The sequence below is a fragment of the Phaseolus vulgaris genome, chromosome 2 (assembly GCF_051622355.1).
Source record: "Phaseolus vulgaris cultivar YP4 chromosome 2, ASM5162235v1, whole genome shotgun sequence".
NCBI lineage: Eukaryota > Viridiplantae > Streptophyta > Magnoliopsida > Fabales > Fabaceae > Phaseolus > Phaseolus vulgaris.
Genome location: NC_143499.1, coordinates 40,619,315 through 40,631,297, shown reverse-complemented (window position 1 = coordinate 40,631,297; position 11,983 = coordinate 40,619,315). Strand labels below are relative to the sequence as shown.

At 30.4% G+C, this 11,983-nt stretch overlaps 1 protein-coding gene across 1 annotated transcript; it reads right to left on the bottom strand.

The window, feature by feature from the left end:
* Positions 1-1,177: 1,177 nt before the first annotated feature.
* On the bottom strand, positions 1,178-3,339 carry AGP31 (arabinogalactan protein 31). Its single transcript, XM_068613943.2, has 2 exons — positions 2,447-3,339; positions 1,178-1,637 (listed from the first exon to the last, which is right to left on the bottom strand). The coding sequence occupies exons 1-2, from the start codon at positions 3,039-3,041 to the stop codon at positions 1,339-1,341; spliced, it is 894 nt and encodes a 297-aa protein (XP_068470044.1). The 5' UTR covers positions 3,042-3,339; the 3' UTR covers positions 1,178-1,338.
* Positions 3,340-11,983: the final 8,644 nt, after the last annotated feature.

The window sequence follows — 11,983 nt, the reverse complement described above, 5'->3', positions numbered from 1 at the left end:
TTTTTGTCCACGTCAATAATAACGTTTCTGAATGTACAAAAATTCAAAACGGGCAATGATAATTAACAGGGTAAAGTAGTGACAAAAGTAGGATGAAAAAAGGAAAAAAATTCAAAACGGACAATGATAATTAACAGGGTAAAGTAGTGACAAAAGTAGGATGAAAAAAAGGAAAATAGCGTGTCCCACGTAAATAATTATAAGTTATCTACTCAATCTTACTCTTCTCCAATTCCAAACAAAGGAAACAAGTAATCCTTAACCCTTTCCCTTCCATTCTTCATACATTTTTTTGCATAGGACAAATTATTTAATAGGTATATATGTAAACAAAAGGAAAATAATTGTTTTCTTTAAATTCACTTGCTAGTTTTTTTTTCTTCTAATTCTAGTCTTAGGCCACTCAATCTAATTATTTTTTATAAAAGTCATGTTTCATAACTCCACACATAAATCATTACACCCATTGATATACATATTTTGTCACTTTTAAATAAATACCTGGCGTGATATGACATAATAATTACTAATGATACATGTGAGTTAAAGGAATAAAATTTTCTCCGATTAATCTTGGTTAATGTCCTTCAATAATGAGTAATTGTAATATATCTATATATTATAGTTAAAGTATAAATATATCTAACATTTATTCATTATAAAGCTTGTTTGATAAGTCATTTGAATAGTTTATAAATTACTTTCAACAACTTACAAGTTATACTGAGACATGAAGGAGATTGGAGAAAAAAATTTCAAGAAGCATGGTTGGAAGGAAGAAAAAAATAGTGTACATAACTATTATCTTATGGGATAATTTAATTGGAAAACCTTTTCGTTAAACCTCCCTCAAGTGAGAGATTATTCATTACAAAAATTCATTCAAAAATGGAGGAAGCATTAAGTTTGCACATAAATTTCAGATTCTTTTCTTTCACTTTCCCCCACCTTCCCCTGTCTAAACAAAACAATAAAACGATGTACCAAAAGTATATACAATAACTATTTATAATCTAATGTATAAATATATTATTTTATTTTCAAGTTAGAATATTAATATATGATGTTATGTAAAATGATTTTTCTTTCATTGTTGGAAGTGAAAAATCCCTGCACCGAAAATATAGGAAAAATGAAAGAATGAAGAGCAACAGAAGAATATAGACACAGCAGCATCTTAAGCAAAAGCCATAAACAACATTTCTTTTACACTAAATTAACAATTCATACGAGAACTATCTGTTTCATACCGTCACTTATTGTGTATGATCAGTTCAAACTCAGAACACTACAAACGGAAAACACATAAATATTAAGATACAGGGACACAACAGACCATCAAGAGGCATTTTTGCATTTTGGCTCAAACGCAAGAGGCCCAACAGTGTAGAGCACAAAGGGAAGCTTCTTAGACAAAAATGGCTTCTCTGGCCTGAGAACAGCACCAGTGACACCACTATGGAGATTTGAGGGTTTCAGGCCATACGGTGCACCCACCAAAACTACATTGCACTTGTGAGCTCCGTATGTTGTGATGCTCTTTGGGGCTTCGAAGTAGAAGTAACCGTTCTTGTCACTCTTGCTGGTTTCGACCAGCTTGTACTTCGTGTTGTTGCACTGGAGCTTCACAACGGCACCTGCAATGCAGTTTCAAACCATCAACACACTCATCTCTTGTCGTTTACCAAACGGGGATAACAGTGTCATTCCACAGTAAAAAGTGTCACCATTACTCTAGGGTGAAAAGAGTCACAACAAACAAAGTCATTTTCTCAGAAACTGTGCAGCTTTCGTGAGACGACAAATCAACTTTACCATAAAGTAATTGCTGTTTTGCAATCCTCTCTCTCTCTCTCTCACACACACACAAACCAACAACTGTGCCCAATTCATCATGAATTTATTATGCTTTGATATGCGTAAATAAAAATCACTACACCATGTGGAAAAACACACTCATTTCTCTGGGGTTTTGCTTTCGGAAATTTTCCTTTCCTAAAATCAAGCCACAGCCATGCATTGGAAAAAGGAAAATTGAAAATAGAACATTTTAAGGCGCGTGGATATGACTATTCTCAAACTGAAAACAACATGCATACACAGGAAATATAAATTACAAAAAAGGTCTGGAATTACACAGAAATAAAATCAAATGAAAGTGAGATAAACTTATATTTATCTACCTACCTGTTGGAACTACAAACGGCTCAAACAGCAGAACAAATTAGATAGCCAAAAAAAGGTAGAAGAACAACTAAAAAGACAAGATCTAAAAATATAATACAAAATCTGCAAGACATGTTTTTTAAAGGGAATATTTCCCAAAGAGCAAAAACATGTGCTTGGATAGTATAGCATTAAGTTATCTAAACATGCAGTATCAGTATACAATAAACTTGCAGCAGAAAAGGAAAACAAGGTTAACGAGTAGCTAATGGAGACTAACCAAGCAGTGGTGTGGCCCCCAAGAGGGTGTCAACGCCAGCATACTTGCAGGACTTCACGTAGACAACTCCTTGAACTGCAACAAAGCTTCTACGGAAGGGGTGCACTGGAACAGGAGGGTGGACAGGAACCGGAGGGTGAACTGGAACAGGAGGCTTGACCGGAGGGTGAACTGGAACAGGAGGCTTGACCGGAGGGTGAACTGGAACAGGAGGCTTGACAGGAGGGTGAACTGGAACCGGAGGGTTAAGAGGAGGGTGAATTGGAACCGGAGGCTTAAGAGGGGGGTGAACTGGAACAAGCGGAGGGTTGAGAGGAGGGTGAACAGGAGCAGAAGGGTGATGGTGATGGTGATGGGTTGGAGGGTGAGCAGGGGCTGGAGGGTAATGGGGGTGGGAAGGGGGAGAAGGAGGGTGGAGAGGTGCAGGGGCTGGAGCTGGTGGGTGGTGGTGGTGGTGGTGGGGGTGGGGGTGGTGAGGGGCGTTTGCAGGTGGGTAAGTTGGGGGGTGAAGTGGGGCTGATGGAAGAGTGTGAAGCTCTTCAGAAAACACAGTGACTAAGAGCATGAGCAGCATTAATGCCATGGCTTTGGCCATTGCTCCAAGCAGAGAGAGAGAGAGAAGGGTTAGTATATTGTAAGGGTGGTGACAGGGGTTGATTTATAGGGGCTGATGCCGGGATTCTCTGCGGTTTTTATTGATATGTAAACAAAAATTATGAAAGAAGATTAGGAAAGTGAGTGTTTCCTTATGAATGGTGTGTAGCTTAGCTTGTTAGGTTTGTGGGTTGGGATGAGAGGGGAAACTAGGAAATTCGCTATGTGAGGAAGGTAAAATTCATGTACGGCTTAAATTAATTCATCTCTGACTTTCTCACACAATACCACACTATATGTTACTCATTTATTACAGACTATCAGTATCTTTACCACATTTTATTATATCAGAAGTTAATTTATCAAGACAATAAATATATGAAAAGAGTTTTAAAATACTTTATTTTTAAGTTTTTAATTTATAAGTTATAATTTATATTTGTTAATTGCAGATTATTTTTATTTTATTTTTTTATTTACTGTTATTTATTTTAGTTTTAAAAAGACAATTAATGATTGTATTGTTTTTATTATTTATTTAAATTTTTGTGTAGTTTAAATTAAAAATTTAACATTGCAATTTAAGTAATTAATGTTTTTATGTAACGCTATATGAAAAATATATATTTCTAATCAAAATTATTAAAAAATCCAAAGTACAAAGAAATAGAAAATAGTTTTAAAATATAGATAATATAATTAAAATGATATTTAAATATTTTATTATTAAAGTGAAAATTTATTTAAATAAAAAATTAGTTATTAAGTTTTATATTTAATTATTATAATTGTTTTTCTCTATATTTTTAGTCTCAGCACTTATCATATTGATAATCGAATGTCATTTTGTTTCTTGTCAATGCATATTGTTCAGTCAATTTTTTTTATTAAAGTAAAATTAATTTTGTTATTTTTTTTTCTTTTGAGTTAATTTTGAGTTTTTCTCTTTATTTGGATAGACGTGTCTTGCATGTAGTGTTTATGGCTCTAAGATTAGTCTTTATCAGTTTAAGGTCCTAATAATGTGTTCAAATTATTCATCAGAACTTTGTGGTGTAGGTTAAGTTATACCTGTTTTTTGGGAGATTAAACTCTTTGTGAGTATTCATACATCTAGTCATGTAAGGTAAACTAATTTTATCTTTCAATAAAACTGTAGATTATAGGATCTTGATGTGAAGTGATATGGTCACAAGTTCCAATCTTGCAAGGATGTCATCTTATGAAAATTGTTTGAATTTATATCTTTTGAAAGTATAGAGATGGTATATTTTGATAATTTGGTATTTAAATGTTGTTTCTGATGTTGAAAATCTTCTTGCATGTTGTTTAGCTACGCCTTGAATTGTTTAAAGTTTAAACAATAATAAAAGTTGATTGCTTGAGTTTTGAATTTGAGTTGAATCTTGTTTAGAAATCTTAAGTGTGTGTATATGATTGTTTAGGATTTAGAGTTTATATGTACAAGTCAAAGTTTGAGCAAATTGGTATCCTATTGACCTTTTAGGTTATGTAAAGTACAAATTTAGGTAATGATTTTGGATGAAAAAATGAAAAATGAAATATATATATACTTTTCTTCTATTTTTCTTGCTTCAGCGAAAATACAACATGACCATTGCTCAACGAAAATGGAATAGAAATTGTTTTGCTCTTAGGTTCATTTTCGCTCAAGCAAAATGATATTCGCTCAACTGAAAATAGTATTAAAACTGAACTTTGTATCAACCTTATTTTCCTTAATCGATATCACTTCCACTCAACCAAAAATATTTTTGTTCAAGCTAAATTTTTTAAAATATAAAAGTTGTTTGATGGTTGTTTATTGTTTTAATTAAATTATATATTTGAAACATTGATTTTATATGTTTTTGTGTTTTTTTTAAGATTTTTGTATAGTGTTGAAAATCTAAATTTTTGTGTAATTGAAGGATATGAATGTGTGATATGATCTATGAATCATGTGATCGAGACATGATGTTTTCAAGAGAAGAAAATACTGTGTTAATATTGTTTAGGATCTATATGGAATAAAATATGCATCTAAAAGGAGATATCATGACTCTATTAGTATATTAAAATCATATAAATGAAGATTATGAGGCGAAGAGAGTTGAAGGAGGTTCATATGATTGAGTTTGCAATTTGAAAAATAATTGATTTAGTAGGTCATATGGATTAATCATGTCATATAAAGAGACTTGATCCGTCTGTACGTCATTGTGTGGAGAGTTATCACAAGAGTAGTAATATGATAAATGCAAATTTTTAATTCAAATTCAATACTCAAGTCTCCCGAAAGTAAATTTAGATGTTTATGTATATATATCAATGAATTTCTAGTATTGAATATGAGTTAATTGTGGACATGTGATTGTTTTGCATTCTTAAAGGATGAAGTGTGATGATTCATATATTTGTGATTGTATTTCTTAAAATCTAAAATTATATTAAAAATTTCAAAAATATTTAATTTGTCTTATTTTTGTTTTGAGTTTATTTTAAAATATATTGTGATAATGTGTTATACAAGTGTAAAAGACGTTATCGATTGAAGAATTCCATAGTAAAAAAATAAAAGCTATCTTTTCCTTGTATGAGTTAAAAATTTGATTGAAAGTTAAAGCGAAGTGTAACAGTAGCGGTAGTGGCAATTTGTTTATAAGAATGCGGGAATGGCAGGATGAATACACACATGCATATAAGATATTTGGAATTCTGCACTTCTTTCAAGACCTATATAGAAGTTTCCAAGGCTTCGGTAATAGTATTGCGTTTTATATTACCCACTTCGAACAATGTGGGTCAAGTTTCTCATAATGCATTTATTAGGGATGAAAAATAAATTACTTCTGCCAAAACAAAATCCAACCCACCAAAAAAGTTCAAATTTTGAAGCATGAAAGAGAAGATTCTTTGCATTGGGAAGTGGATTTAAGAGAGTATCAAAGCATTGGTCTCAGAAGAGACTAAGGTTCTTTTGATTAATAAAAATTGAGTAAAAATTGTGAAGAATTTATAAGTGATATGACGAGTATCGTTCAAATTTTTATTTGTTTTTTAATTATAAAAAAAGTAAGTTTATAAATTTATTTGTATGTTAAAAAAAATGTGATTTATTTATTAATATATATTAATTGTTTGTAATTAAAATATTATTTTATTGTATTTTATAAGAATTGATTTCAGAATATATATATATATATATTATGTAAAACTATTGGATTTTTTTTTGTTTCAAATAAAATTTTAATATTTGTAATTGTAGAAAAGAAATCATTTCATTCATGGTTTATTTTGTTTCGCTTGATAAATTTGCAAATGTTAACTTATCATTTATGAAATTTTATATTCAAAACATCATCAAAATAATACCAAACCATCATAATAACGTAATGTAACCATCATTGGATCACACTTAACTATCAACTTAGTTTAAAAAAAGTAAAAAGTGACAATATAAAATACACGTGATCCAAAGATTTTCTTCTTATTTCTTTACTCATGTGAATGGAAGAAGATGAAAAAATATATATGAGAATACATAAGAGTACAATTTATAATAATTGATTAATTAAGCTTTTTAACATGTACATTTATACAAATTTAATGTTTGAATTGATAAATTATAGTTGTTCGATATTTTAAGAAAATGTAATAAATTTAAAATTTGTGAGATTAAAATGGTATGTCTTCTTGAATGGGTGTTGAAGTTTAGAGAACGATTGTTTTTGTCTCTACCTTCGATCGGTTACTATACTTCAAAGCTTCCAGAGTATACTTTTAAATTCTTTATTTTAGTGGGTCTTCATTGATGGACTGGATTAGTTCATGTTTAATGTTGTGTTAAACAACCATTAATTATGGATTAATTCTGCTGACTTGGTCAACTCGTGACTCGTTTAACTTTATCAATAATTACTTCAAATTGTGATTAATTTGTATATTATCGTCGAGAAAAATCTACTATTTATTGTGTTAATTAAAATATATTAAAAAATTATAGAACGAAACAAATTGTGTTTAATGATTATACTTTAAACTAAAGTAACAAAAATAATTTTATTTTTTATTATAGACAAAAGTTACTTGTTTCAACTCTAAACTATTTTGATTTCAATATACATTCTTTTGCGGGGACTATAATATATAAGTTATAATTTAGTGAGTATAACCAAAATATTATTTAAGAACTTAAATAAAAATAAAAGTTGAATTTATATAAAATCATTCTTACTTTTCTGCATCTTCTGGACCACTTTTTTTCCGTAATTTTTGATGGAAAAGGACGTTAATATATGGACAAAAACTGTTCTGCTACAAACGGTCTAAAATAAAGCCGTTTCTACGTCTACAAACCATTATCCTGTCCACCCCACAAGAAACGAAACATAAATACAAGTCTTTTGCTCTTATTATTATTATTTTATTTCCTTCAGTTTTGCCTTAGGAAACATCTAAATCTGTATATAAATTAATTATTTTTTTGGATATATTAAATTTTTATATTTAAAACAGTTTCATTTAATCTTTATAAATATCATTTAATGTATTTTGCCTTTAGATAACAACAATTAAAAAGATATAAAAAAATATGACAGTTGTATCCATAGAAAGTAAAATAAAGAATTTAAAAGTATATGGACTAAAAAAAAAACCTAAATGGATAAATAAATCATAAAAATATTATTTTTATAATTTCATATAATTTTGATATATGATATTATGCATTTACACATTCTAGGAAAAAATCATTAAACAAAAAAAATAAAATGTTTTGTCTGTTTTTCGCTAATGTAATTCGGAAGTGGATTGAAATGCTAATGTTATTTATGTTTGTTTTTACTGATTGTCATTAATTTATAACAAAGAAAAATGTGGAGTGTGTCCTTAACTGTACCCAAGTGAGTGAGGTGAAAAGAAGATAAATGATAACTAAAACAATTTTTTTGCACAATGTCTGAAAAATGTAGCATAGTTGATGATGTTTAGTTATATAACTTAATACAGCGTAAAGATAATTAATTATGATACGATTATGTAACATAATAATAATAATAATTAAAATAAATAATATAATATTAATGGTTTTATTATTATTAATAAACTAGTAGTAATTATTTAAATAAACTAAATTTAATATTTAATTAAATTAATTTATAATAATATTAAAAATAGTTATTTTATAAATATATCAATTTCTATTTTTAATTTATTATATAATCAAATAATTCATATTTTTCTTTCTTTGGTTTTACTTTTCATTTTTTCTCAATATCAAGAAATAATACTTTTTTTTCCTTTTCTATTTTTTCACTCATCAATTTAAATTACAGATGCAAAGCGGATCAACCTACTAGTCTGTCCTCATCTAGGCAGGACGGATTAATTTTTGAGTCCCTAAACTTGTTCATCTTTATTTTTAGTACTTTTAGAAAAGAATTTCATGGTTTTAGTTTATTTTTTGTACTTTTAAAAATGAATCTCACATTTTTAGAATTAAAATTGGTGGTGATCAATGTTTTATATCAAATTTTATTTACATTAATTTTTTTATAAATCATTTGATTCATTACAAGTATTGTTGATATTTACTTTATTTTGTTAGACATTAAACCTTCATTTACTAGAATATAGAGTTTGATTCAATTTAATTGCTCTTCCTTACAATTTTATTGTCAAAAAAATAATATTAATGACTACAATCAAGTAAATAGATAAAAACACAAAAAAATAAAAAAATAACAAAAATCATAGAAAGTCAATGACATCAAATAATACCTTGTTTTTTTAATAGTCATGTTAAACTTAAGTGGTTTTGATTCATTTCAACATCATATATAAGGCATTAGACATTAACTCCAATACGTTTAATTTCTATTTTTCCTTTTAACTTTTAGTATGATATTGCTCAATTTCCAACTCCAACTTTGGAAATAGTATTCTTATAAAGTTTCTTCGAAAAACTCTCAATCCTACATCATGCTTGTATAATATCTATAAGTCAACTTTTCAAATTGGTGTTGGTAGCTCATAAGTTGTTATGATAAATTCACCATTTAAAGATTGATCTTAGCTACCCTTAACTTATTTTTGTGGTTGAGTTTTGTATATACTTTGCACATAAGGCGACGCACAACTACAATATATACTTCATCTAAATATTTTGAGTATAACTTTTACCATCATGAACAACCCAACCATTCATTTTAACAAGATTAGACATTTATCTTTGTTTAAAACTTATGTGAACTCAAATAATTTCATAGATCCTTGAGTTATTTATAAGAGGGATATATACGTTTAAGATTTGTATCTTACATAATATTATCATTGAATAATGTTGATAAGTTATGATCATAATAAAACTTATAAAATAAAATTAAATATATGATCTTTTACAATAGAGATGATGTTAAAAGAATTTCGATATTACTTTATTAATTATTAAAAACAATGCAAAGTAATAAGTATAACAATTAAGACACTTCTCTTTAATTAAGCGGTTTGCATGAAAGCTTGCCCTTTATCGATACACGCGAATAAAATTAGAAAAATAAGCCAAAATTAGTCATGTAAAAGCTATTGAAGCCTATATATAAGCTGGTGAGATGAAAGTGGCATAAATGGGTAAAATTGATTGTTGCAATTTTGATAATCAGAATCTGAACAGGTTGACTTCCGATATTGCTGTGGGAATGTAATCAAAGTTATCCAAAGACTAAGTTAATGAAGGGAAGCATAATAAAAAGAAATCAGTGACACAAAATTTTAGGCTAAAACCTTCACGTGAAGCAATCAATGTTATTTTTGTAGATGTATTGTTTAATCTTCTCAAGTAAACACATTACACTTGGAATGCATTGAATCAATTCAGGTTGATCCCTAAGCTATTTGTAAACTAGAGAATTGAAAAGTTGGACTAGCCCAAATGTTTGCATGGGCTGATTCTTCCTGGGCCTATTGTTTGCAATTACTCACGCAAGGATTCTGCTTCCGGTATCTCATTTTTCTTTTGCATTTTTATGGATGTGGGAAAACTCAAAATTACACCTGGGTTTCGTCTTCCTCTTCTGTGTTTTCACATTTCTGGTTTTGTGTGAAATGTCTTGTATTATTCAATCTCAAACGATTTATTATTATGTAATCTAGAAGTTTATCTTGGATTACGTTGTTCCAATAAGACTTTCATATTCACAATCCATAATTTCTTTTTTTCCAATTTTTTGTTCAAAATTTTGATCATATGTAATTAAAGAGTGTATTCTATTATATTGTTTTAAATGGTAAACTAATAATGTTATTGTAAAAAGTAGTTGATGTGAATCTTAAGAAAGTGAAGTTTACGCTTAATTCAATTCAACCTCTATAAGTTGAGAGGTTTGTACTACTAAAGATAATGTCAACTCTTCAACATGCTTTTCATGCTAAAGATTGGACATCTCAAATGTGAGATTAAAGAGAAATCTCTCACTAGATATTACCGGACAAAATCATTATTAGATTTAATTAGACTTAATTACAGGAATATAATCACTATTAATGAGTCTATAATTAGACTTAATTATAGGAATATAATCACTATTAATGGGTCTATAATTAGTCTTAATTACATATGTTATGTTAGAAAAAGAATCTGTACGGTTCTAATGCTATGGTTATATATATGTATCATTGCTATAGATGAAAGACAGATTGAATAAAACAGAAAATATTCTTTCATGGTATCAGAGCACAAAACTCTGATACCCGACAAACACAAAGCACAACCATGGCAGATGCACCAGAAAAGAATAATGCCAACAAAGCAGAGCACGAAGGAGGAGGTGCTAAGAAGACCTACTCGCCATATGATCTCAACGCGAGTGACAATCCCGGAAACATAATCACGCAAGTCCAATTGCGCGGAGAACATTACGACGAATGGGCAAGAGCAGTAAAGATTTCGCTTCGTGCCCGGAGAAAATGAGGCTTCATTGATGGAACACATATCCAACCAGAGGATGAGGCACCCGACCTTGAAGATTGGTGGACCGTGCAGTCCATGATTGTCTCTTGGATTCTAAACACCATTGAACCAAGCTTACGATCCACAGTAGCATATGCTGAGACTGCACATAACTTGTGGGAAGACATTAAAGAAAGATTCTCGGTCGTGAATGGACCTAGAATTCAACAACTAAGGTCGGACTTGTCGAGATGCAAGCAGGAGGGAATGGTGGTGGCAACTTACTTTGGAAAATTGAAGGTCCTTTGGGATGAGCTTGCTAACCGTGACAAAATTCTATCTTGTACGTGTGGTGGATGCAAGTGTGGGATTGGTGCTCAGTTGGAAAAACAAAGGGAGGAGGAGAAGGTTCATCAACTCCTTATGGGGTTGGATGACGCAAGCTATGGGACAGTAAGATCAAACATTCTGGCCTCATACCCATTGCCGTCTCTGAACCGCGTATATGCTATGTTGGTACAAGAAGAAAGAGTGAGAATGATGGCCAAATCAACGGAAGAAAGGGGATTGGTCGTGGGTCTCACGATGCAGGCCAACTACAAAAAAAAAGGGTGTGGAGATATGGTAGAAAAATTAATGACGTGCAGTCATTGCGGTAAAAATGGTCACGACATGAAGGGATGCTTCCAATTGATCGGATATCCCGAATGGTGGGGTGACAGACCAAAAAGTGAAGGCAAATGGAACGGCAGGGGACGCCAAGGGATGCGAAACAAAGGTAACCCGACACGTGCAAATGTGGCACACGCTAGTGGAAGCAACAGTCAAGCCAACAATACGACAAGAAACTTGAGATGGCAGGTCTGACCAATGAACAATGGAAGGTACTGGTTGATATGATCAGCAAACAAAAATCAAATGAATCAGAGAAAATGACTGGTAAGAGCATTTGGGATTTGTGGATTATTGACAGTGGGGCATCAAACCATATGACC